General features: G+C 45.3%; 1 protein-coding gene across 1 annotated transcript in view; it reads left to right on the top strand.

Moving 5' to 3' along the window:
* The window catches only part of adgrv1 (adhesion G protein-coupled receptor V1), an 84,257-nt gene that overhangs the window by 53,130 nt on the left and 3,919 nt on the right, over positions 1 to 27,208 (top strand). Inside the window, exons 38-59 of the mRNA XM_057349206.1 lie at positions 3,867 to 4,028; positions 4,118 to 4,238; positions 8,903 to 9,026; positions 9,196 to 9,334; positions 9,636 to 9,821; positions 15,496 to 15,731; positions 15,815 to 15,963; positions 16,231 to 16,429; positions 16,596 to 16,815; positions 17,359 to 17,598; positions 17,890 to 18,039; positions 19,073 to 19,549; positions 19,692 to 19,835; positions 20,435 to 20,606; positions 20,690 to 20,825; positions 21,259 to 22,100; positions 22,460 to 22,577; positions 22,648 to 22,819; positions 23,073 to 23,315; positions 24,670 to 25,077; positions 25,929 to 26,113; positions 26,199 to 26,451. Of these exons, the coding sequence (XP_057205189.1) occupies positions 3,867 to 4,028; positions 4,118 to 4,238; positions 8,903 to 9,026; positions 9,196 to 9,334; positions 9,636 to 9,821; positions 15,496 to 15,731; positions 15,815 to 15,963; positions 16,231 to 16,429; positions 16,596 to 16,815; positions 17,359 to 17,598; positions 17,890 to 18,039; positions 19,073 to 19,549; positions 19,692 to 19,835; positions 20,435 to 20,606; positions 20,690 to 20,825; positions 21,259 to 22,100; positions 22,460 to 22,577; positions 22,648 to 22,819; positions 23,073 to 23,315; positions 24,670 to 25,077; positions 25,929 to 26,113; positions 26,199 to 26,451 (5,076 nt within the window). The remainder of the gene's footprint in view (positions 1 to 3,866; positions 4,029 to 4,117; positions 4,239 to 8,902; positions 9,027 to 9,195; positions 9,335 to 9,635; positions 9,822 to 15,495; positions 15,732 to 15,814; positions 15,964 to 16,230; positions 16,430 to 16,595; positions 16,816 to 17,358; positions 17,599 to 17,889; positions 18,040 to 19,072; positions 19,550 to 19,691; positions 19,836 to 20,434; positions 20,607 to 20,689; positions 20,826 to 21,258; positions 22,101 to 22,459; positions 22,578 to 22,647; positions 22,820 to 23,072; positions 23,316 to 24,669; positions 25,078 to 25,928; positions 26,114 to 26,198; positions 26,452 to 27,208) is intronic.

Below are 27,208 nucleotides of genomic sequence, written 5' to 3'. Positions count from 1 at the left end.
AGGAAGTTGCACACAGCACCCCATCCGTGCAGGGAGGCATCCGTCATAACCACGACGTGTCTCGAGGCCTGCCCAAGTGGAACTCCTGTCCGTAGAAAGGTCATGGACGACCAAGGGATTAGGGTGCAACGGCAGTGAGGCGTGATAGGAATACGCCTGGTGCCGGTGTGCCATGCTCTACAGGGAACCCGACTCTGTAGCCAGTGCTGAAGAGGTCGCATGTGCATCAACCCGAGCGGGATAACCCCTGCCGAGCATGCCATGTGTTCCAGGAGCCTCTGAAACAGTTTCAGGGGGACCGCTGACTGCCGCCTGAACAATGTCGGGCAGTTCAGCACCGAGTGTGCGTGTTCGGGAGAAAGACGCGCCATCATGGTGACAGAGTCTAGTTCTATACCGAGATAAGAGATGCTCTGCACCGGGGAGAGCTTGCTCTTGTCCCAGGGACCCGAAGGCCCAAGCAGGCTAGGTGCCGAAGCACCAGGTCCCTGTGAGTACACAACAGATCTCGCGAGTGAGCCAAAATAAGCCAGTCGTCGAGATAGTTGAGAATCCGGGGTCTTACGCTTCTGGGGGGCCGCCTGGCGAGGGGGTGCCTGCACTGGAGCGGATGCCAGGGAAGGGCGGGGCTGCTGGGGAGCACACCTCTCTCCCTGAGACCTTGGTAAAGACTCGTGGGGACCGGGCCAGTGCCAGACCGAAGGGCAGGACCTTGTACTGATATGCCCGACCCTCGAAAGAGAACCATAGAAACGGTCAATGACGAGGGAGAATCAAGACATGATAGTACGCGTCTTTCAGGTCAATTGCCATGAACCAATCCTGGTGTCTGACAGACGCCAGAATGCACTTTTGCGTCAACATCCTGAACAGTAACCTGTGAAGGGGCCTGTTCAGGGTGTGCAGATCCAAAATGGGGCGCAGCCCCCCACCTTTATTGTGGACGATAAAGTACGGGCTGTAGAAGCCCGAGGACATCTCGGCCTGAGGGACGGGCTCGATCGCTCCTGTCGAACAGAGGTGAACAGAATGCCCCGGAACACGGGCGGACGTCTGGTGAACTGGATCACATAGCCGAGATGGATTGTCCTCTCTAGCCAGCGCGACGGTGTGGAAAGCGCTAGCCAGGCTTCCAGGGACTGCTACAACGGGACTAGTGGACTGATCTGCATCGTGCCTGTGGGGGTTGGTTCGGTGGCTGGCAGGGCGACTGCCTCGCCGTAGGATGGACCCCGGGGAGGCAAGCAGCACTGCTGACTTACCTGCCTGCTGCGACCGGAGGTCGACGCACCGTCTGATTAAGAATGCTGACGCCTGTGGGTCTGCTGCAGTACCACAGTCCATGACGCAACATCGGGGAGAGGCTGCAACTGTCTGTGGATAGAAAAGCCTAGGGAGAGAGGAAACTTCTTTGTGTGAAGGAGTGGCCGCCAGAAAAAGGGCCCGGCAGAGGAGGGGATGGGGCAATGGCCCGGCAGAGGAGGGGACGGGGCAGGGACCGTCCTGCTCGGACCCGGCAGCAATGAAATGGCTGACGCCGGGTCTGTGGCTCTCAATCCCCCTGGGCTCATCCCGTCAGGGTAGCTTCTTCTGCGGCTGCTGATGGGAAGATGATGCTCTCTTCCGCGGGTCTTACACTTCTGGGGGGCCGCCTGGTGAGGGGGCGCCTGCACTGGAGCGGATGCCAGGGAAGGGCGGGGCTGCTGGGGGAGCAGACACCGCACGGGACCTCGACGGTCTAAAAGCGGCCGATCGCGGCGGGGCAAGATGTGTTTTATCGCCTCTGTCTGCTTCTTAATAGCCGAGAACTGCTGCGCGAAATCCTCGACTGTATCTCCAAACAGCCCCCCTTGCGAGATGGGCGAGAAAGCGGATTTCTCGGCGTCGCGCATGTGCGCAAGGTTCAGCCAGAGGTGTCTCTCCTGGACCACCGAGGTGGACATTGTGCGACCCAGGGCTCGCGCCGTCACCTTACTTGCCCAGAGAGCGAGGTCAGTGGCAGTGCGAAGTTCCTACGTAACCCCTGGTTCAGACTTTCCCTCGTGCAACTGCTTCAAGTGCCTTGGCCTGGTGTACTTGCAGGATGGCCATGGCATGCAGGGCAGAGGCAGCTTGGCCCGCAGCAGTGTAAGCCCTCGACCAGAGTGCGGACGAGAACTTAAATGCCTTGGAGGGGAGCCTAGGCCGACCAAAGGTGCACCGCGACAGCGCGCTCAACCTGGGGAAGGTCGACATAGCCCCTAGCTGCCCAGCCGTCAAGGGAAGTCAGAGCAACAGAGCCCGGGGGAGAAGGGGGCATTCCACGTCTTCGTGAGTTCTTCATGCACCTCCGGGAAGAATGGCACCGGAGCTGAACGTTTCTTGGAGTCGCTGTCAAATGTGAATTTGCTCAGCATGTAGCCTCGCAGGTTCTGAAGAACAAAAGGTGAATGAAGGGGGCACGCCATCTTCCTTTTATACCCGTATGTACGGGGCGGAGATTGGCATGCTCATGCCATTCGCCAACTTCATTGGCCTTTTAAAAGTCAAGTCAGAGATGATAGGTTCTCAAGTTCAAACCCCATTCTGTCTCGACACAACGTCGAGAGACCGACAGAAAGGGAACAAAAGTTATGGTACAATTGATGTAAGGTTGAATTGTTGGTCGGAAATATGCTATAGCATTGTGATGTTTTACTTTGATTAAAGTTCATTTTTTGGTCCCTTTAATCACATTATGGCAGCTTTTTGCATTATTTATTGTAACTTAATTAAAATAATGTTACTTTGTGATTTAAGCTTTCCTGTATCTCATTGGTTAGAGCATGGCATTAGCAACGCTAAGGTAATGGGTTCGATCCCAGTGATTGCACATACTTAGAAACAAATGTATAGTATAATGCAATGTAAGTCGCTTAGGATAAAAGCGTCTGCCAAATTTTTTAAATGTAAATTCTATTGTAAATGCTATCAGTATATGGTAGGTTTAGTGGCAGCATAGTAATTTCCACATTAGTGCTGTTAGGATATCTCTGCATAAACGTTCCTGAAGCCCTGCCACACGAGTAACTATGTTAAAGCGGCCCTAACACACGTGGTTTCTGCCAATCTCATATTAATCTTGAGTACCTATAGAGTAGTATTACATACTTTGTATCTTCGAAGAGTGTTTAGTTTGATCACATTTATAAAAGATAGATACAGCTGTACGATTTTTTCCGAGAGCATACGGGGTATGGGGCGGAGGGGTAGGCTGAACTAAAGCACATTGCCAACAAAACACAGACATCAATTTCACTCACCGCATGCGCTTTATGTCCGGCATCTTTTAGCGCTAGGACGGCTCCATATATAAATTTCAACCGATCTCCAAATCTAGCGTTATATCCACCATGTATATAACATTCATCACCCAAATGCAGTAAACAAACAAACACCTGAACTTTGTGAACGTATGCTCTCTCTCTCTCTCCTACACACAAGTGAAAGTGACGTCTGCGCATGCTCCTTCTCCTGCTCTCCTTGCTGTGTGCTTTTCCGGGAGAATTGTCCAATAAGGGACTAAGAAATATTGTTATGAAACAGTTTTGTATGTTTGAAAAAAAACTTTCCGAAACCTGTACGATCGCTGGGGGAGTGTATCGAGCACAGAAATACTGCCTAATACACCCAACTCGTTTTTTGACAAGTTGACCATGTTAAGCATGAGAAGACAGCACGTTTAACATTGTAAAGAAGTCAGAATGCATGACAACCATTGCAACACCCCTTTAAGTAACGCAAGTCTTGTTTAGATTGGAAGAATTAGCAGTGATTTATCCCATAGTAAATAGTCTTAATAAATGGAATTTTTTCACATTACCAACTGTTGAGCTTTTGTGTTCCAGGTCTCTGTCTCTGAGCCCAGCTTTTTGAATGACCCTGCTTCTGTAGCTACATTGACTGTAGTGAGGAGTTCAGGAGAAGGTGGGGTTCATTTGATCTGGCTTCTGCAGGAAGAGGGCAAAGAAGACTTGATCCCTCGCAATGGGTCTCTCGTGTTTAATGGGGTAAGTTAGGGACTGTTATAGTGTTCTATTTAAGTATGATCACCTTAAATTGATTCAACAATATTTTAGCTGTTTTATTCTTTTTGTAGACTGAATCGAAGAAGACTCTGGTGATTCAAGCTTTAGCTGATGCTGTCCTTGAAGGAGAGGAGAGATTCACAATCCAGCTTCTATCCGCAAAGGCTGAACCAGTTATTGATCCAGTTAGAGGTACCATATGCAAGCCATCACATTACATGTATCTTCACTGGTAACACAAAGAAAACGGTTAATATTTTATGTAAGTAAAAAAGCACTATTTAAGTTGCTTTTGGTTCTCGTTTAGAAGGCTGTCTTCTGAGCTTTAGTTCTAAAACCAAGGACAATACCAATTACTTGAAAGAAACGGTTTAAAAAATAATTTTGTCCACAGCACAACCATAAAATTACAGAGGAACAATGTCGTTGGAATCACTTTTAAAGCGTTTTTTCAAAGTGTATTTAAAAAAAATATAATGTTATTGTTCGTTATGATGGACACTAACAAAATTATAATTCTAGTTTAAATTGAACTCTTAGCATAACTGATAACTGATTACAGCAAGAATGATTTCTTGCTGTAATCAGTTATCAGTTATGCTAACAGTCAGACCTGTCCGAAAGGTTTTAAACAAATGAACACTTCTTAATTTGGTCAACCTTTGCCTAGATTACAGCATTGCATGTACTGGCCATTCTCTCAACAAGCCTCATGAAATATCTATCTAGGGATTTTCAAATAAATTAAAAACTAAAATTTCAATTTAATTGTCCCTTTCTCAATATGCATTCTTCAGCGGTCTTGTGTCCTCGTGTTCTTGCTCTACGTGATAAATAACGTCTTGGTTACGGATGTAACCTCAGTTCCCTGATGGAGGGAATGAGACGTTGTGTCGAGCTGACAGATGGGGTTCGTCCTTGAGAACCTATCGCTTCCAACTTCTTTAGAAAAGGCCAATGAAATTGGCGAATGAAATTTGCATGCCGGACTCTGCCCCCGGATATCCGGGTATAAAAGGGAGACGTGTGCTGCATTCATTCACCTTTGTTCTGAGGAGCCTGAGAACCTCTCACGACTGCTGCAGTGGGCAGCACGTGTTGTGGCATAAAGGACACAACGTCTCGTTCCCTCCATCAGGGAACTAAGGTTACATCCGTAACCAAGACGTTCCCTTTCTGTCGGTCTCTCGACGTTGTGTCGAGCCGACAGATGGGGTTCCTATGGAAAACGCCACAACGCTGTGCCCTGTCACAATCTCTAGCGAAGCGACGGTGACTGGCCTGGGCGTGTCAGCTGTGAGCGCTACCGCGAAATTGTAACCTACCAGTGGGTAGGTAGGGGGTCCCAGAGCTTTCTTGAAAGGTGGGAAGGCCCTTGCCTTCGGCCTCACAGGCAGCGGCCTTGTTTCTCTAACAGCGAGAAGCCGCCCGGGTCCGCCACTGGGTAAGCGCTACTTCCTCAAATGGGGGATGCGCTACAGAGACCACTTCCTACCGTAGGGAGGAGTTTAGTGGAGATAACAACATGGTCTCGCCGTATAGGGGAGAAGTCATGAGAGAAATGTGCGGACTGAAGGAGTTAACCGCAAGGTGGAGGTCCACCTAGGGAAGGTAATGGGTTGCCAAGGTGGGAACCAATCATGAGGATACATCAGACGGAACCGCCCGATGGGGGGGTTACAACGTCTGGTAGCACTAGGTCCGGTTAGAGCTATGTTGTGGATAACTCAGTTGGTACCCGGCCTAAGGGGCAGGGCTGCTCTGCCCAGCCTTCCCGCAGGAGGTGCTTGCTTAGTGATAGATGGAGTGCCTGTTCTTCACCCAGTGGGGAAAGAAGGGAGGCTAAATTAGTACATTGACCCACCTAGAAAAAAGGGGGAAAGGTACTATCATAGGCGTACACCCTACCGGCCGCCGGTCTTACCTGATGCCCTGCAAGACTCGAGCTGATACCGGTTTTACGCGGAGGCTGTAGGACCTCGCGAAGGTGTTGGGTGTAGCCCAACCCGCAGTTCTGCAGATGTCTGCCAGAGAGGCACCTCGAGCCAGTGCCCACGAGGAGGCTATACTCCGTGTGGAGTGAGCTCTCACTGCCAGTGGGCACGGGCGATCTTAGGACAGGTACGCCGTAGTGACGGCATCCATGATCCAGTGCACCAATCTCTGTTTGAGACAGCCTCCCCTTCTGCTGATCTCCAAAACAGACAAAGAGCTGCTCAGAGCTCCTGCGGCTCTGCGTGCGGTCCAAGTAGAGGTGCAATGCGCGTACTGGACACAATGGGGTTGGGTCTTTCTCCCTGGTGGGGAGCACCTGTAAGTTCACCACCTGGTGTCTAGGGGGAGTGGTGGGAACTTTGGACACGTAGCCGGGCCAGGGTCTCAGGATAGCGTGAGAATCACCGGGCCCGAGTTTTAGGCAATCTGTGGACACGGAGAATGCTTGTAGGTCCGCTACCCTCTTGAGCGCCATCCAGAGAGCCGTCTTCATCGTGAGGAGAGAAAGAGCGGCATCTCCAAGGGGCTCCAGGACCGCATCAAGGTCGCAAGAGGGTACGGAGCCCCTTAGGAACCAAATGATCAGGTTGTGCTGTCCTAGAGACTTACCAGCAACTGGGTCGTGATGAGCGGCAATGGCAGCTACATACACGTTCAGTGTGGAAGGGGAGAGATTACTCTCGAGTCTCTGGAAGGACAGCACATTCCCGATCGAGCAACTCCGCGGGTCTTCTCTTCGAGAAGAGCACCAGGATGAGAAGAGGCACCACTTACAGGCGTATAGCCGCCTAGTGGCCAGGGCCCTAGCCTGAGTGATGGTCTTAACCGCTGCAGGGGGTAGGCCACTCAGGATCTCCTCGTCCCGTCCAGGGGCCAGACATGGAGGATCCAGAGGTCTGGCCTGGGATGCCATAACGTGCCCTTCCCCTGGGAAAACAGGTCCTTCGTCAAGGGAATCGGCCAGGGGGGAGCTGTTGTCAAGAGCATTAGCTCCGAGAACCAAGTCCGGTTGGGCCAGTATGCGCAACTAGTAACACTTGATGCTCCTCTTCCCTGACCTTGCAGGGTCTGTGCAATGAGGCTCACTGGGGAGAAGGTGTACTTCCGCTTGTCCCATGGCCAGCTGTGCACTTGAGCATCCATGCCGAGGGGGGCATCGGATGGGACGTACCCTAGCGGGCAATGGGTGGTGTGCAGGGAGGCGAACAGGTCTACCTGAGCCTGCCTGAACTGTACCCAAATGAGCTGGACTGCACGGGGGTGGAGTTGCCACTCTCCGCGAGGTGTCAACTGACGAGAGAGCGCATCGGCTTTCTGGTTCAGGTCGCCTGGGATATGTGTGGCTCGCAGGGATCTGATCACCTGCGGACTCCACAGGAGGAGGCGTTGGGCAAGTCGTGTTAGCTGCCGTGAGCGAACGCCACCCTTGCGGTTGATATACGCTACGGCAGTTGTACTGTCCGACCGGACCAGCACGTGCTTGTCCTGCACGAGAGGTCGTAGCCCCTTCAGTGCAGGTAGCACATCCAACAACTCCAGGCAGTTGATAGGCCCGCGCAGGCGGGGGCCCGTCCATCGCCCCGACACTGCATGCCTTTTGCACACGGCACCCCAACCCTACAGGGAGGCACCTGTCGTCACTACAACGTGCCTCGTGACCTGCCCGAGAGGGACCCCCATCCGTAGAAAGGTCATTGAAGTCCAAGGGGTTAGGGTGCATTGGCAGAGAGGCGTAATCACCATCCGCCTGCTGCCAGTGTGCCACGCTCTCCAGGTAACTCGACTCTGTAGCCAGTGTTGGAGCGGTCTCATGTGCATCAACCCGAGGGGTATCACCCCTGCCGAGGATGCCATCCCAGGAGCCTCTGACATTGTTTCAGGAGGACCGCTGACTGCTTGAAATGTTCCAGGCAGTTCAACACTGAGTGAGCACGCTCTGTAGTCAGTCGCGCTGTAATGGAGACAGAGTTGAGTTCCGTACCAAGAAAGATCATATGCTTGATATCTTCTGTCTGCTTCTTTACTGTCGAGAACTGCGGCTCGACAGTATCACCAAACAGCCCCCCCTTGCGAGATGGGTGCGTCGAGAAAGCGGACTTTCTCGGCATTACTCATCTGTGCAAGGTTCAGCCAGAGGTGTCTCTCCTGGACCACAAGTGTGGACATCGCCTGATCCAGGGCCCATGCGGTCACCTTGGTCACCCGTAGAGTGAAGTCGGTGACGGCGCGGAGTTCCTGCATAAGCGCTGGTTCGGTCTTACCCTTGTGGAGCTCTCTCAACGCCTTGGCCTGATGGACCTGCAGGATGGCCACAGCGTGGAGAGAGGAGGCAGCTTGGCCCGCAGCAGAGTAAGCTCTCGACACCAAAGATGCCGAAAAAACCTACAGGCTTGGAGCCGCGCTCAAACCCGAGGTACCATGTATCCAGCCGTCCAAGAAGTCAGAAGCGATAGGTTCTCAAGGACGAACTCCATCTGTTGGCTCGACACAACGTCGAGAGACCAACAGAAAGGGAACCGCTTGTTCAATTCCTATACTCAAGAACAGAGAACGCGTAAAAGTACCCGGATGTGTTCTTGATATCAAGGATGCATCGAATGCATCCCGCTTGAAGTCAGTGTGGTGCGTCCATCCAAGTTCGTTCTTCCGAGGCTGCCTAGCAAGACCGGTCTCCGCAAGAACACAAGTCCGTTTTTTGCATTCTTTGAATTGAGAAATGGCCATTGTTTATTTGAGAACTTCATGCATACCTAGCACAGTTTTTAATTGTCCAGAAAGTGTTTACTGTACCTTTAAAACATAAAAACAAGGGTCATGTTATCTTTACAAATAATTTACTTCCTTATATTTACCTCCATCAGGTGTTGCCACAGTTGTTATTCAAGCTGATATGGGGGCACTGGGAACTGTGGGAATAGCTGATTCCAGCAGAAACATCATGATTGGAGAACCAGTGGGAAATTACAATGGAACAGCTCTGATCAGGTAAATATCTCTCCTATACCAACCAACAGAGATTACTTTAATTGATATTCACTTAATATTATTAAAGAGTAATACTTTTTTTTACACAAAGATTATTACACACATCATCTTTTGGTATTCAGAAGTTTATTTCATTTATTAATTGACATTTGCATCCTATCTATTTCAGTCTAGTAAGAGGTCCAGGTATCTTTGGTGAGATAGAGATCTACTGGAGCATTACCCCAGCAGTGGAAACAGAGTTTGAGGAGAACTCAGGCAAAGTCATCCTAAAAGATCGCCAGTCTGCTGCTACAATTCAGCTTAAGGTAAAGCTTTTGAGTAACTGTCCATCCCTTTTACAGTACACATAATTCTTTGAGCATCTTTGAAGCATCACGTGGGTTCTACAAAGACCTTCTGAAAAACCTTTAGTTTTAAATAAAGTTATGAAGAAACTGTGACAACTGTAGTCGTCCAGTCAATGAAGGATACTCTAAATTCCTTATCATCCCACCTGCTGGATATCTTTTTCCTTTAAACACATGAAAGTGTAAAAATGAAGCATACGAGCTGCCAGTTACAAGCCTTTATCTTTAGATGGACAAACTTACCTTTTTTTATTCACAGGCACTAGATGATGAGACCCCAGAAGAAAAATGTGTATATCAGCTAAGCCTGACCTCTCTAACACTGGGATCATCAATCAACCCTGACAGACAAAATGCCTTCATTACTATGGCTGCTAGTGACCTTCCTCATGGGCTCTTCTCATTTTCTCAATCATCTCTACGTACCACTGAAGAGGACAGAGCGGTAAGGATCTTTATATTACCACTGATGAGATGCTAACCACAACCAGCAGTCTATGTGTTACTGTTTTTCCCCTTGACTGGGAAAGTCATTGCAAAAGTTTTTTTTTTAATAAATCAACAGCTTAGCAACCGTCGATCCTATTATAGAAGAGTGGAAAGTTTTCTTAATAAGAATGAGAAACAGACCTTGTGTTTGTGAATCTAAGGTTCCCTTTCTGTCGGTCTCTCGACATTGTGTCGAGCCGACAGATGGGGTTCGCTCTTGAGAACCTATCAACTTCTGACTAGTTTAGAAAAGGCCAATGAAATTGGCGAATGAAATTTGCATGACGGACTCCGCCCCCGGATATCCGGGTATAAAAGGGAGACGGCGTGCTGCATTCATTCACCTTTTATTCTTCGGAGCCTTCACACTGAACGACTTCGAGACTTCAAACTCGAATGCCGAATTACTGCTGGAATCTTACGACGCGGTGCAGCGGACTGTCCCTTCCTGCAGCGACTTCCCCTGGGCGTCTCGGCAGTTCCAGAAGTGTTTGAGTTTTTTTCTCTAAAAGAGCAAATTTCTCCAGCGTGGCATGTCCCGCTGTTCTCATGGGTGCAACACACTCATCGAGGAGGGGGACGGACACGATGTCTGCTTCCAGTATGCTGGGGCAGTACGCTAAGGTGGCTGTTATAAGGCCCCTTGTCAAAAAACCCCAACTCAACCCTAGAGAACTAGGGAACTACAGGCCTATATCGAATCTACCTTTCATATCTAAAGTTCTGGAAAAAGTAGTTTCAACTCAATTATGCTCCTTCCTCCAAAGGAATGACATCAATGAAGAATTCCAGTCTGGATTTAGAGCATGTCACAGTACAGAGACTGCTTTGATCAGAGTTACAAATGATCTGCTATTGGCGTCTGACCGAGGTTGTATCTCGTTATTGGTGCTGCTAGACCTTAGTGCTGCATTCGATACCATTGACCACAGCACACTCCTACATAGACTCGAAAATTATGTCGGCATTAAGGGAATAGCTTTGAAATGGTTTAAATCTTATTTATCCGACCGTTTTCAATTTGTAGCAATAAACAATGAGGTGTCACGCAAATCGCAAGTCCAGTACGGTGTACCACAGGGCTCAGTCTTAGGGCCTCTGCTCTTCGCATTATACATGCTACCTCTAGGAGATATAATAAAGCGACACGGAGTTAGCTTTCACTGTTATGCTGATGATACTCAACTTTATATTTCCTCGAAGCCTCATGAAACACAGCAGTTCCATCGAATAATGGAATGCATAGTCGATATAAAAAACTGGATGAGTAACAACTTTTTATTACTGAACTCGGACAAAACGGAAGTGTTACTTATTGGACCGAAAACTGCTATAAGTAACAACCAAGAATACTGTTTAACTATTGACGGATGTTCCATAAAACCCTCGTCGTCAGCAAAGAATCTTGGCGTTCTATTCGATAGTAATCTGTCATTTGAGAGCCACGTCGCCAACACCTGTAAAATTGCGTTTTTCCATCTTAAGAATATATCTAAACTACGTCATATGCTGTCAATGTCAGATGCAGAGAAGTTAATTCATGCATTCATGACATCAAGACTAGACTACTGTAATGCACTGTTAGGTGGTTGCCCTGCAGGCTTATTACAAAAACTCCAATTGGTCCAAAACGCGGCAGCTCGAGTTCTTACACGTACAAAAAAGTATGAACATATTAGCCCGGTTCTGTCAACCTTGCACTGGTTACCTATAAAGCATCGCGTTAACTTTAAAATCTTGCTTATTACCTATAAAGCCTTACATGGTTTAGCTCCTCAGTACTTGAATGAACTCCTTTTGTATTACAGTCCTTCACGTGCATTACGCTCTCAGGCGTCCTGTCAGTTGGTAATACCTAGAATTTCAAAATCAAGTGCAGGTGGTAGATCCTTTTCCTATCTAGCGCCTAAACTTTGGAATAGTCTTCCCTGCACTGTCCGGGAGGCAGACACACTCTGTCAGTTTAAATCTAGACTAAAGACGCATCTTTTTAATCTTGCATACACTACTCTTCCATAATATAAATCTTCAGAGGGTTTAGGCTGCATTAGTTAGATCAACCGGAACCAAAAACACAACTGATGTACTTGTTGCATCAAAGAGTACAGAACAGTACTCTACTCTCAGCCAGTCTTGTCTCATTGTTCCAAGGTTACCACAGCGAGCAGGATGCAGTTCATGGCCTGACCTGATGGTAGAGCGGAGAATGGGAAGTGGGGACCTGACAAGAGCTGAGATGATAGAGCTGGATAAAGAAGGACGCGGTCTCTTGACATGTCTTCACCACAAAATTTCAAATGCTATTAGATTATTAATGATAATCTTAAACTATAATTTATTTTATTATTAAGTTTATTTATTTTATTTAGCCTTGTTGTGCAAGCTCTCTGGAGCTTGTGCAGAGGCAGCAGCTTTTGCCAGAGGGGAACTGGAATCCCCTGGTTGGGCCTGGGTTCTCCTGAGGTTTTATTTCTCGATTAGAGTTTTGGGTTCCTCGCCACCGTTTGCATACTGTTTTTGCACCATCTGCCTGACCGGGGGGGCTGCTTTAGAATATTAAAGTTTTACTTAATTAATATTGCATATAGGAATTTATAGTCTGTTATATTTGACCTGTGCTTCTCTCTCCTTTATCCTAAATGTGTGCTCTCACTGAGCGTGTGTGTGTGTGCGTACTTGTCTGTGTACGTACGTGTGTGTGTGTTGTGTGTGTGTGCGTGCGCATCCGTGTGTGTGTGTGTGTGTCTCTATGTCTATGTGTGTTAGTACGTGTGCATATTGTGTGTGTGTGTCTCTATGTCTATGTGTGTTAGTACGTGTGCATATTGTGTGTGTGGAGTGTTTTGTATGTGGGTATGTCTGTCTTCTGTGTTTTCAATATTTTCTTGTATTTGCAAATACAACTTTAATTATTTTGCTTATAGTCAATATGTCTCATGTACAGCTGCTTTGTAACAATGAAAATTGTAAAAGCGCTATATAAATAAAGTTGAGTTGAGAGTTGAGGTGGCTGTGTTCCCACGGGACTCAGCCACCACCTCGTCTGCTCCCCGTTCTGTGACGGCAGGGCTACGGCAAGCAGCGAGGGTGTTATGAGGATTACTGTGAACGTTAATCCGCCAGCCACTGGCTCACGGACCGTCTGACCTCGTCTCGCTCGTCCCACTGTCTTGTTCCTCAACCACGTATTCGGAAACGGTGCGTTATAATGATGAGATGTCCCTTGCAGCATCTGGGGGTGACGTACTGCCATCCGACTCTGGTGATTCCTCGGAGCTCAGTTCAAGAAGCAGACAGAGGATATCAAGCATATCCTCCCCCGCCGCGTCTCGGCCACCCTTGGCCGTCGAGTCCCATGTATCGTCTGCTTCCCAGCAGCCCTGGTCCTCCCCACTCAGGCGGCCCCCCGGAAGAGACATCGAAGAGGAGACCATCGCCCCGTCAGCAGCCGCGGCGAAAGCAGAAGTGGCCCTCATGGGAAGACCCCAGGGAGATCAAAAATACCATCGGGCCCGTCCCCAGCCATTCCATCGCTGGGTGGTCGATCCGGGACGGTTCCTGCCCCATCCCAACAGCCAACTCTCTTAGGAGTTTCCTCTCTCTCTGGGTGTTTATCACAGCTGCTCTCACCCTCTACATGACGGTGTTCGGCAACTCGACGTTGCGTCATGGCGAGATTCAATGTCGAGAATAATCAGCAGCCCTCAGCACTCTCAATCGACAGTGCGTTGTGCTACATCTTCGCCAGGCAGGTAAGCAGCAGAGCCGATCACCTCCCCGCGGGCTTTCCCACAGCAAGGGATCCGCACTGCTCGCCATCGAACCACCCCCTGGGAGGTCGATGAAGCAGATCGTACCCCTAGCCCCTGTCTCTGTCCCTGGGAGCCTGACTAGAGCCCCCAAACCGTCACAGTGGCTACGGGATACGATCCGTCTCGGCTATGCGATCCAACTCGCCAGACGCCCGCTTAAGTTCGGGGCATCCTCTCAACCTCAGTCAGAGGCTAGGATGCTCCCGTGCTTCGGGCCAGGGTCACCACCCCTCTGGCAAACGATCGTGCTCGTCCCTCTAGCCGAGATGTTCAACGGGTTTTGCAGCCCGTACTTCATCGTCTCCAAAGGGGGGGTTGCTAGATCTGCATACCCTGAACAGGCACCTACTCAAGCTGCCGTTCAGGATGCTCACGCAGAAGACCTTTCGGTCTGTCCCTGTCCCCAAGAGTCTTCACGAAGATCGGGGAGAGAGGTGTGCGGGTACTAAACTATCTCGACGACTGGCTCATCTGGGCACACGAGATCTCTTGTGTACACACAGGGACCTAGTGCTCCGGCACCCAGATCGGTTGTGACCACAGGTCAACCGAGAAAAGAGCAAGCTCTCCCCTGTGCAGAGCATCCTCTTTCTTGGTACGGAACTCGACTCTGTCTCCATGACAGCGTGACTGACTCAGAGCGCGCTCAGTCAGTGTTGAACTGCCTGAAACACTTCAGGCAGTCAGCGGTCGCCTGAAACAATTTCAGAGGCTCCTGGGCACATGGCATCCTCGGTGGGGGTGGTCCCCCTCGGGTTGATGCACATGCAACCGCTCCAACACTGGCTACAGAGTTTGGTTCCCTGGAGAGCGTGGCACACCGGCAGCAGGCGTATGGTCATCACACCTCTCTGCCGACGCACACTCCCTGGTCTTCAATGATTTTTTTGGCGGACAGGGCAGGTCTCAAGGCACGTCGTGGGACGACGGATGCCTCCCTGCAGGGTTGGGGTGCCATGTGTTGGGGCGGTGGACGGGTCCCCGCCTGAGTTGGCATATCAACTGCCTAGAGTTGTTGGCTGTGCTACTTGCACTGAAGAGGCTGCAGCCTCTCGTGCAGGGCAAGCACGTGCTGGTCTGGTCGGACAGCACAACTGCAGTGGCGTATATAAATCGACAGGGTGGCATTCGCTCACGGCAGTTAACACGACTCGCCCGACGCCTCCTCCTGTGGAGTCAGCAGGTGATCAGCTCCCTGCGAGCCACACATAACCCAGGCGACCTGAACCAGACAGCCGAAGTGCTCTCTTGTCAGTCAATGCCTCGCGGAGAGTGGCGACTCCATCCCCGCGCAGTCCGGCTCATATGGGAGCAGTTCGGCCAGGCGCAGGTGGACCTGTTGCCTCCCCGGACTACTCCCATTGCCCGCTTTGGTACTCCCTGACTGAGGGACCCCTCGGCATGGATACCCTAGCACACAGCTGGCCGCGGGGCAAGCGGAAGTACGCCTTCCCCCCAGTGAGCCTCATTGTACAGGTCTTGTGCAAGCCAGTACTTGCACAAGATCAGGGAACTGAGGTTACATCCGTAACCAAGACGTTTTCCACTGTTCCTAATCCTTATTGAGTATAATGGAGCAGAGATGTATCGAACGAATTATGGGCCCACAGGGTAATTTCTTTGTACAGTATGCTAAGAAAGCTTAAAATGTCAAAATAAAAAGTTAATTCTATTAAGTCTATTTCATTTTTAAAGTAAGTTCTATTTGTTTGGCTGAATAGTGTCAGAAGTTACTTAGGATTTCTGACATATTGTACATACAATGCAGTAAGACCTTCTACTGGCACATATGTGTAACAATATATTTTTTCTTACCAGGTAAATGTGACCGTTGTTCGATCCATGGGTCTGTTTGGTAGCGTATGGGTAAGTTACCACACAGAAGGTAGAACTGCGGCCAGTGGACAAGATTTTGGACTATCTTCTGGGCGACTCCTTTTCAGACCTGGCGAGGCGTTGAAGGTTATCACACTCACTATACTTGATGATAACCTTCCAGAGGGACCGGAGGATTTTTTTCTCAATATTACTCTAGTGGAACTTCTGAATGCCAGGTAGAATTTAGCCTTTATTCTGAACTAGTACCACTGTTGGTTGTATGTATGTTGTTAATTTTATTTTGTTCCTATACATTTAGTTCAATGGATTTTACAGTGAAAGAATATGGCCTTCAGTTTGACCAGCCTCCAGCTGTTGGCAATCTGTCCTCCATCATGGTGATTATCCAGAAAAATGACAATGCTGAGGGCATCCTAGAGTTTGACCCAAACTATGTCAACATCACTGGTACTTTCAGCTCTTTTGTGTGTTTGAATGTTTTTAGGAAAGGCAAACTTATTTATGTACTGTAGCAAATACATTTGAAGTGTATTACACAGAAATGATTTACAAAGAGGAAAAAAGAAACATAATGAATAAAATGGATCACTATAGAAGCCCCAAAATACTCAATACTTTGAAAATTGAATGAATTAGAAACCAAAAGAAAAAAGTTGGTGTGATTTGTCAATAGTAATAAGCATTGAATGTGCATGATGCATTTTTTCATCACAGTTGAAGAGGATATAGGAATTATGTCCATCCCTGTATTGAGGCGTATTGGATCCTATGGGAAGGTCACAGCAGAGTTCATTTCAAGAGGTCTGACAGGCCACCCTGACTCAGATTATATCCTACCTAATGGATCCATCACCTTTCAGCATGGCGAGACCTATAGTTACATCAACGTATCCATAGTGGATGATTTGGATAGGTAAAAAGCAAACAATGAAAAAGCATAATTCAGATTATTCAATTGAATGACTTTGCACCATAACATTCCAAGCTAGTTATGATTTGGTTTTAATTGCATTTAGATTGAGTGTTACAGAGTTGTAAACTACTCATTGCATGTTTTGACACAAGTATTTCTTTTTCAGTGAATTGACTGAGATTTTTGAGATGCAACTCACTGGTGCCACAGCAGGTGCCATACTTGGAGCTCACTTAATTGCATGGGTCACAATTGCCAAGAGTGACTCGCCAAGTGGAGTTGTACGATTCATTAACCAAAGTGCTATCACCATCCCAAACCCCAACAGTATTCTCAGACTGAGCCTGCTTATAGAGAGAGCAGAGGGAGTGCTTGGAGATGCCACGGTGAGCCCTGTCTAGACTACAGTATGATCTCATAAGTCTGTTGTCCATATGCCCAGAATATTCATGTTATACACTTGGAGGAGAAATGGCCCCTGTTTCCAATGATTTGTGTGTAATTATTCAGGTGGTAAATGAGGGTTGTGGAATATTTTGCTGAATCAAATTTAAGAACATGATCTGTAATATCATATTGCATATCAGACCTAATTTAGACCTCATGTTGCTTAAATGTGTTGGTTAAAACGTGGAAACATTTCACATACAAAAATATCGGCCTTTAAGCTGAAGTTTGTAGTTTTGTTTACATATTAATTATAATGTATTTTTTAAAAGACTAATAATTGAGATAAGTTGTATTGTCAGGACAATATTTGTTATTTTGTCTTCCTCGTTTGTGTATTAAAGTAACATGTTTTTTTGTGTTCCCTGGGATTCAGAACCATGGTCGTGCTTGATCTAGCACCCTGTCCTACCAACCGAGCTATACTGTGTGCACAATTTTGTGTTTTGATTTTCCGTCTTTTCCTTTTCTCTCTCTCTCAGGTAACATGGCACATTCTTGGTCCAAACTCAAATGAGGTTTTGCCATCCGTAAACACGGACATAGGTGAACCAGTGAATGGGTCGTTCAGTTTCAGAGATGGGGAGGGGGGAGTTCGCAGCATTGAGCTGAAGATTCTGCCTCACGGTGAAGTGGAGGTTGTGGAGAAATTTGTTGTTGTGCTCAGTATCCTGTCTGGAGAGATGGATGTTGATCCCAAAGCTAGATCTGTCACACTTAGCGTAAGTCCACTGACATTGTTTAAATCACATTAGTTCACATAGTTAATCACAATATTTAGCATTTTTGGTGTGAGAGAACACATAAATGTTGTTTTAACAGTTTTGTTTTTATTTTCTGTAAATGTAAATGACAAAAGCTCACTGTTCTTGTTTAGGTTCTTCTATATTTAAGAAATAGTCGTTTTCCAATCCAGTTGACCTGAAATTAAAGTGTTGCTAAAAAACAAACCAGAGATGAATAACTTCAGTAATGATGCACATGTGTACTGACTTACTGTGTGTGTTCCTCAGATTGATAAATTTGGTGACCCCAATGGCATAGTCCAGTTTACAGAGCAGGACCTGATAGAGCATGTTTACAATGAGCCTTCTTACAGTGACGGGCCACTTTCAATCTCAGTACTTATAACACGCAGAGAGGGTGTCATGGGCAACATCACAGTAGGAAAATACCTTTACTTTCATTTTTCATTATCTGTTTAAAGAGTAAATATTTTTGAATGTCCTACTTTGGTTTATGGATTGTCCAACAGCAAGTTTACTTACATACAAGGTGTAAAAACACTTTTATTTTCTAATAATAGGCAGTTATTATTACCTTACTTCTTGACTGACTCTCAAATGAGTCATTCAGCGATTCATCTGTCTAATCCCCTCCTTTCTGTCAGACCACCCTGATCTGATTGGTCAGATGGTCCAGTCTGCTGTGATTGGTCTACCGCGTACAGCGTCGCAAATGGAACGTAGGCGGGCATTATACAGAGTGACGCAAATCTGACCCGGAACTGAAATTAGAACGACAAGTCAACTCGTTCGCATGATTTAGAGTCGCCTCCTTTTTTCCCAAGCCAACAACTTTATTATTCGTTCCCTTTTGGCTTTACAACTTGGCAGACTGCTTACATTCACAATTTCAAATGTAATTTTACGGACATTGTAATAGTTACTCTTTAGCGATAAAGTGGAAGTTCACCCAAAAATCAACTTTGTGTGATTTTTCACTCACCCACATGACGTTAAACATGTTTAGAGAACTAAATAGAGATATTTAGGTGACATCTGAGAGATTTCCAGGCCTCCTCATAGACATCATGGTGTCAGTTTTTGCCAAGGTCCAGAATAGTACTAAAGACATTGTTAAATTGGTTTGTTTTTCGCACATAAAGCATTCTCGTCGCTTCAAAAAAATTCAACTGAGCCACTATGCGTGGATGGACCAATTTAACAATGAGGAGTCCTGGAAAGCTCTCGGATGTCACCTAAATATCTTTATTTGTGCTCCGAAGACGCCGGAAGTTCTCTAAACATGTTTAACGTCATGTGGGTGAGTAAAAAATCACACAAAGTTGATTTTTGGATTAACTATCCCTTTAACACTCCATGTTAAATAATCTACAGTAAAACTACAATATTATTAAAATGAAGTTTAAGAATGACCTTAAAACCGATTGCTTTTAATTACATTGCTTTTCAGGTTTTCTGGAAGATTATGAGTGATGCAGACACAACAGGAGACTTTTCCAGCCTACACGGTTTTGCCACAGTCCTTGCAGGGCAGCGTGTGGCAGAGATCATCCTCACCCTGTTGCCCGACTCTGTGCCTGAGCTGGAGGAATCCTACACTCTCCGTCTTATGTCTGTGGAGGGTGGTGCAGAACTAGACGCAAACCGTAGCATTATTATTTTGAAGGTCCGGGCCAATGACGAACCCCATGGGATGTTTGCCCTCTATCCTCAAAACCAGTCCGTGGGAGTTAACGTAGCAGACCGAAGCAGGTACCTGATTATCAGTGTCACTAGGCTGGCCGGGGCGTTCGGCAATGTCAGTGTGGTTTATAGAATCAGTTTCACCACCCCTGGACAGAGTTTTACAGAGGATACAATTACTGGAAATATACTGGTGAAGGATGGGGAACAGGAAGCTAGTGCTAAAGTGCCATTGAGTAGCCAGGTGTGTTATTTGCATGTTTTGTATATTGGCTTGGTTTGTTATTGAAAACCTTTTGCTGAGCATTTTAGGGTGTGTTGATAGGGGTATGAGACAGATAAACTTTGAAAGGTCCATACTGATGTTTTGAATCTGTCCTCTACAGGTGTTCTTTGCCACGGGCTTTAACTTCAATGTGGAGCTGAAAAATGTGACTCTGATTGGTCCTCTGCTCAGCTCCCCTCCCAGAATTAAAATGGAGTCGAATCTAGCCATTGTCTCTGTTCCTGAGGTGGCAGCTAATGCTGAGGTCAAATGTTGCATCCAACACCTTTCTTATGTTTCCACTAGGTGGTGAACAAATAAAACATCAGGATCAGTTCTGATTACAGGCCAACCAGAAATATTAAATAAACTAATATTACTTTGCTGAAAAATCCAAACAGAGTATTAATGTGATAATACATTAAAGGTTCTACTTTAGTTTACATTTTATCTATCAAGATTATATATAAATAGAATTCCTAATATGACATTTTTAAGAGACCACTACAATTTTCTCTTAAGTCAGCATTCCTGCATGTATTGTGGGAATTCCAGTCAAGTCTCTGTTGAGTTTTAACAGAAAAAAATCACAGGTGTGACCCAACTGTAATGTACAAGATTGCAAAGATGCATGAAAGTGTTTTTTTCCCCAAGTATTCAAGCACTGCAAACATTGCATATTTTAGTTATTTTGACCAGTTTGTCCTGTTCAAATTTACTGCACATAATACAACTAAAATTTGAAATTTGGGAGAAATGTTGTCAATTGTTCACTGAATGAAACAAAACATTTCATTTAAAAAAGTAATTTTACTTACATATATATAATTTTTTTATTATTTATTATGTTGCTGTTCTGTATAGGTTGGATTTGCGTCTTTAGCTCTCTCGGTCACAGATGTAGAGAGTGGCCAGTGTGAGGCTCTGCTGAGACGGAACGGCTTATATGGGAATGTAACTGTCCGATGGAGTGCTGGATTCCCTCCTGGACAAACACCAGCAGGCTACCAGCCAGGAGACATCTCACCCAGATCGGGTTGGTACTGTTTAAGAACTATGAAAAATGTACTGACTGACAAAATACTTGCCGTTTTCAATATATTTAACGTATTTCTATAGGCATGGTAATGCTTGCCCATGGTCAGCGGGGTGAGGTAATACATTTCAATGCTGTTAATAACACGTCAGGTGTCACAGCACATGCCATTTACCTGACCTCAGTGGAGTCTGATTCACCTGGAGGAGCCAGATTCAGGTAACACTTCCCTATAGAATTGTGTTGTGTATGTGTATTTAATACACCCATTTTAAGTGTTAGAGAACTGAAAAGTTCATGAATCATGACATGATTTGTTTTTATCAAATTCAAGTGCAAGTAAGTTTCATTGTCATTCCGCTACATGTGGAAACATATCTCTCAGGACATTCTATACTATGCATATTTAAAAAAAACAGCTAACCATGACCCACACTTTTAGGTTTGGAGTTTAAAGTGTCTAAATACTTACATACGTGTATGTTAATTATATTAATAATGCGCTTTTAATATGCACTACTCATGTCTAATCATATCGCTTATTGCTCCCTGAACTCTCTGTAAGTCACTTTGGATAAAAGCGTCTGCTAAATGACTAAATGTAAATGTAATTCTCTCTCATTCTTTGTGCTCATATGATGCATGTGTTCAGACCTGGTGACGCAGTAGCTGAGGTGGAGCCATTGGGATTTTATCAGTTTCACCCTGATTCTCGGCACCTCGTCATCAAGGAGGACGTACAGACCATCACCCTTCACGTCCAACGCCTTTACGGCTTCCGTAGCAACCGTTCCAGCATCTCCTATGAGACATGGCCTGGTAGTGCCCATCCCAGGCAGGACTTTGTACCAATAACTGACGGCCAGGTTCTGTTTGATTCCCGCCAGTCATCTGCTGTCATTCGTCTTTCCATTGTAGATGATTCCCTGACAGAGCCAGATGAGAATTTTTATGTTAACTTAACCAGCGTACGTGATCTTAGTGCCAGTTTGCCTTTAGCCGGAGCTCAGCCTCACATTGTATCGCAACATGGCGTAGCTACGATTACCATCCTTGCTAACGATGTGGTTGGTGGATTCTTGAGTATTGGGCCTGCGTTAATTCGCATTTCTGAAGATAGCCAGGAGGGGGCGCCTCAACAGAAGTTAGCCCTGAGGGTCTGGAGGACAGTAGGGCTCACTGGAATGGTCAGTGTCAAAATCAGGGCCTATACGGGTGGCCTAAAGAGCCAAGAGGTGGATGTAGCCCAGTTTCATCAGGAGCATAATGGAACATGGGCCCTGGAAGGGGAGGACTTTGCATTGGAGACTCAGATCATCACAATGTTAGAAGGCCAGAACGAGGTGGAAGTCAGTGTTGTTATACTGAATGATCCAGAACCAGAAGGACAAGAGGCGTTCTTTATCTACCTCAGCGAGGCTGAAGGCGGAGCAGAGATTGTCAGTGTGCCAGATGAACTGGGGCTCACTTCCTTTGCCAAAATCATTATTCTGGGTAATGCATTTGTTATCTTTTTGTTTATTACAGAGCTCTTGGTGCTCATTACAGCAGTGTAAAGTTTTATAAATTACAAATGTGTCCTTGTAGCTCAACTGGTTGAGCATTGCGTTAGCAACGCAAAGGTCATGGGTTCGGTCCCTAAGGAACACACATACAGTACTAAACAAGTGTGTACCTTGAATGCGCTTTAGATTAAAGCATCTTCCTATTGTGTGTAATATTATGTAAATATATATTTGGGATAACTGCTAAACAGACTGCAAACAAATTGTTATCCCTAACAATCACTCCACTTTTAGTTTCTTCTCCCATAATAAAAAACTCAGCTGCTACTTTTTGTTTCTCTTCTACAGGGAGTGATCTTCAGAATGGTATAGTTGGCTTCAGTTTGAGCTCACAGTCAGGACAGGTCCTGGATGAGGACTCGGAGAACAGGACGATCGCGCTCTTTCTTCAGAGGCAGGAAAACAGGTATCATGGTGTTGTGTTTTTAGTATTGAAGATCACTGTCCATTATCCATGAAGTTATCTATGTTTCCAGAGCATTCGAAGATGTGTTGGTGTTTTGGCGGGTCACATTTAGCACGACAGTTCACTCTACGGTCGATCATGCAGTAAATCTGACCAGAGAGCTGCAGCAGACCTCAGGCACAGCACTTTGCAGGAAAGGAGAAGTACTTTGCACCCTCAGATTGGAGGTTCGGCCTGATAAGGTACAGTTAAGTGCTTGACTTTTTCCCCTTGACTTTGTAAATGTTGACATATTTTCATTTTATTTCTCTGTTGAAGTTTTTGATATGACTGAACCTTTCACTGTATTTTGATTTGTTTACTGTTTCTGACTCTTTTCAGTCATTCATTGACCAGTTTTTGTTTTCGCCTCAATTCTTTATCTTTTTACAAATTTGTATGTAGACTTTAGTAGGAATTCATCTTGAGCATTTTTCTTTTGTTTCTGCATTACAGGATCCAGAGTACCAAGTTTGGTTTCTGGTGGAGGTCTACAAAGTGGGTGAGGGTGCTGCCATAAACCAGACTGCCCGCTTTGCCAATGTCACCATGCTGGAGAGTGATGACCCACGGGGGCTGGTGTACTTCGCCCAAGGATCCAGACTTCCCGTGGTCACCCTTAGAGCCACAAGTGTTAGTCTTCAGGTCTACAGGGATGCCAATACAGCGTCTGCTATTTCTGTCAAGTACAGCATGCAGGTGAGATCCACTGCTTCAAAGATAACAAACATGTAGAGACGTGGTCTGCTGACATGTGCGGGGTGACCCTGCTTAAAGTGGTAATCTGTAAGAATGGCCTCTTCGTCACCATCCCATGCAAATAGGGCTTAAGTTACATTTATCATAATGAACATAACAAAGAGAGAAAGAACATCCGATGAAACTGTACCCATCTGTATTAACACAACAAGTGCGCTACGGTTTTTGTGTTATCTATTGAAATATTGAAATGTCTTACCTGTTCTGTTCAGAAGAAATAAAGCCATGTCTGCATCCGTTTTCAATCCTTTCAGATCACGGAGTTCACGCCACCTTTGAAATGCCCTATCACATTCCGTTTTTCTTTGTAAACGCTCATCAGTTCGTACTTTCTTGGTTTTCACAACTGATGAATCCCCAGATGTCAGCGCTGTTTGGCTTTTAAAAGTAAAAGTACTAAATGCCTCCATAAATAATACTAAAAGTTTCCAAGAAAAATGTTCTGTGTACAATGCTACCCGTCACCCGCAGCATCCCCACGGTCTAGCAGCCGGATCCTCTTCGTTTTGTTCACGAATGTGACAAAAAACACCAAATAAGGATTTCCTGAGAAACACTACCCAACAAGGAAAATTACAAACCATTATTACAAGATTTCTGTGGTGAATCCAGCAAGGGACACTTTCTTTCATGTACTTGCTCAATAATTGGTTTTAGTTTATTTTTAATAAAAAAGCTTACGGATTGCCACTTTAAAATGCAGTCCGGCTTATTCATTGCTCTAACCAAAGAGAAGCTACGTGACCAACCACCACTACATACGTTCCTCTCTTTGAACCCATTTCATAATGTTACCTCATAAATGATGACAGGCCTAAGATATTGTCAAACTCATAAGCCGGGTTGAAGAATGTGCCAACGATAACGATAAGAACTCTTGAGTAAGGCCACTGGGTTCTTAAAAGATACTTCTGAGCTAATATATATTGTTGCAGAGTGGAACTGGAAAAGTAGAATTTGGCATGTCCAATGTGGCTTTACACTCTTTGGGAATGCCTTTACTTTTTTCTTGTTTTCATTTTTGGCCCCCAAGCACACCTTTTCCTGCACATTTTACTCTTTATTATTTACATTTTTTTGTTTGGCTCTAAGGAAATGTTTCTTTGTTCCAATCATGGCAAATATGTTACATTTTTCTCTAGTGTAATTTTTAAGTCACCACCTTTCTGTAAATTATTGTCCATGTATTAGATTACAATTTGTGAAGTTTTTAATTAATTGATGCAACTTCACAGAAAGTGGATGTTCTGCTAGAGTAGATGTCGGGGTAATAACTGTGTCATTTCTATTACAGGAACTTCAGAAAGCAGAGTCTATAGGTCCCACTCTGATCTGGCCTGCAGTGGTAGGGCAAGACTTCATTAGGGCAGAGGGTACCCTGACATTTGATATTGGACAGAGAAGTGCCAACCTAGATGTGGTCCTCACACCTGACTTCGGTTCCTCCAACCCAACACCCAAACGTTTCCGTGTATTTCTTTCTGACGCCACTGGTGGGGCCCGGGTTCACCCAGAATTTGGGTGGTCTAATTTGACTCTGGTTTCAGACTCTGAGGCTCAGGCGATTTGGGCCCTGCTTGACCAGTTGCATCAGCCTCTGGATGAGACCATCATTAACAGAGTCTTGCAGGGGCTCATCGATAAAGTTAGTAAGGATATCACTCAGGAGCAGCTAACAGCAGTGCTGGATGCACTAAACAAGGTATGTGAAGGAGAGGGGTGTGTGTTTGTGACAAAGCTAGACATAATTGTCTAAAAATGTCCCCAAAAGAAAAAAACCTCTTCACTAAAATTGACTAGCTTAATCTAAGAATAATGGAAGTGCTCATTTAGAAATGCTAAGTAAACATATTCCCAATGGAATAAAATAAGTCTTTACTTTCAGCCCTTTGGTTAAACCAATCCTTTAATATACTGTATAGTTAAAGTATACAGTATGTGTGTGGGTATCAGTTAATGGTTAACATGTTACTCTGGCTTGAAAAAGTTGAAAAGGTTAGTTTTTTTCTTTTTATATTTATTTTACAGAATTTTTTGTTGTATTCTTGTTCAGGAAGTGTGATTGTTCTGTTTCAAAACAATAAGGGGCCATAAATTGGCCACAAGAGAGCAATTTAACTTTCCTTACAATAGTTTTTGTTTCTTAAGTAAATAGAAATCTATTATTAAGCTTGCCACAAGACTCCACAAAACGTTGTATAATCTCAGCAGCAAAGCCTTGTTTTTCAGATCAGCTGTAGTAGTGGAAGCAGTGTATGACTCGCAAACTGCTTCGCAATTAGGTTGCTATTAGGTTCCATAGAAATGAGTGCTTTCAATCTGTAGTTTACTATTTCATGGTAAAAGTGTTTGCGTGCCAGTTCATTATCCAATCATCATTATTGTGCATACTTAGGGTTAGAGATATGACCTCAGATGATTTACTGCGGACATAAATAGCACCTCAAAAATAACGTATTTTGTGGATGAGTCTTTTTTTTAGATATCTTGACTTATACTAGTGTTATTATATAATACAGTTTCATGTTTTTTACACCACACTCTTTCTCACAGATATTGAAAGATGCTGAGCAGACTCCACTAAAAGACAGCAGCCGTGGCTTGACTTACGACCTCCTGTGTGCCATGGCGAAGCCCAGTCGAACAGATACACGAGGTCTGAGCCAGCTGGCTGAGGTGACAGAGCGTTTTGCCTTCACACTGGTCACAGACACTGAGTGTGGGGCAGAAGGAAAGAGGTGAGAACTATTTATATTTGTTGACCTAGCCTTTTTCCGAGTGTTTTTTTTTTCACTGACTTGCTTTCATTTTTCTTCCATCCAGAGGCAGAACCATACTGGACACTTGTCCGTATTTCAACATAGCTGCTCATCACTGGTACCCCACTCAGATCAATGGCCACACGTTTACAGGAATTAACACAGATACGTTTACCCTGCCTGGGACCCTGCTAGAAGTGCCGGCCCTACCTGCAGAGAGCATCGCCCTGTCGGCTTGCCGTAAAGTGCACTTTACTGAATACAGTACTGAACACTGGTTTCTCACCAACACCAAAGCCAGCGCATTAAACAACAAGGTAAAACTGTTATTATGCAACTCTGTGTGGGCATAGGGATAATGGATCTGCTACCTGACCAGAACTCAGAGTGGGTGTTGTGTTTTTATTGGGTTGAGGTTTGTCATTAAAGGGATACTCCACCCAAAAATGAAAATTCTGTCATGAATTATTTAAACTCAAGTAGTTCCAAACCTGTATACATTTCTTTGTTCTGTTGAACACAAAGAAAGATATTTAGAAGATTGTTAGCAACTGAGATTTCTGGGGTAGTCAAAAAATGGTACTGTTTGTTTTCCTAAATTCTTTATAATATCTTTTTTTGTGTTTAACAGAACAAAGAAAAATATACAATCATTTTATTTACTATGGTAGTCAATGGTGCCCTAGAAATCTCTGTTGCCAACATTTTTCCAAATATATTTCCTAGTGTTCAAACTTAAGGGTGAATAATTCATGACAGAATTTTCATTTTTGGGTGGACTCTGCCTTTAAAAGTGCATTAATAAAAGAGCATTAATAATACACAAGACACAATTATTATTCTATGGGGCTGTGATATGTTTTATTAATATTCTAAAATGTAAAGTATATAGCATGTCTGATTTTGTCAAATGAGTTATGTACAGCAGATACATGATGGCATATGGAAGCTTGGTTTAATTGGTCTATAATGACTTTTATAATGACTATAATGTTTTTGCCTAGTAGACTCTTGACCAGTAGATGACACTGTTGAGTTAGAAAACTCTACATTCTCTCTAAACGTGTTGTGTAT

This window comes from Triplophysa rosa, linkage group LG2 (genome assembly GCF_024868665.1).
Source record: "Triplophysa rosa linkage group LG2, Trosa_1v2, whole genome shotgun sequence".
Classification (NCBI taxonomy): domain Eukaryota; kingdom Metazoa; phylum Chordata; class Actinopteri; order Cypriniformes; family Nemacheilidae; genus Triplophysa; species Triplophysa rosa.
The sequence above is the reverse complement of the archived record's forward strand: the minus strand, read 5'-3'. Positions and strand labels throughout refer to the sequence as shown.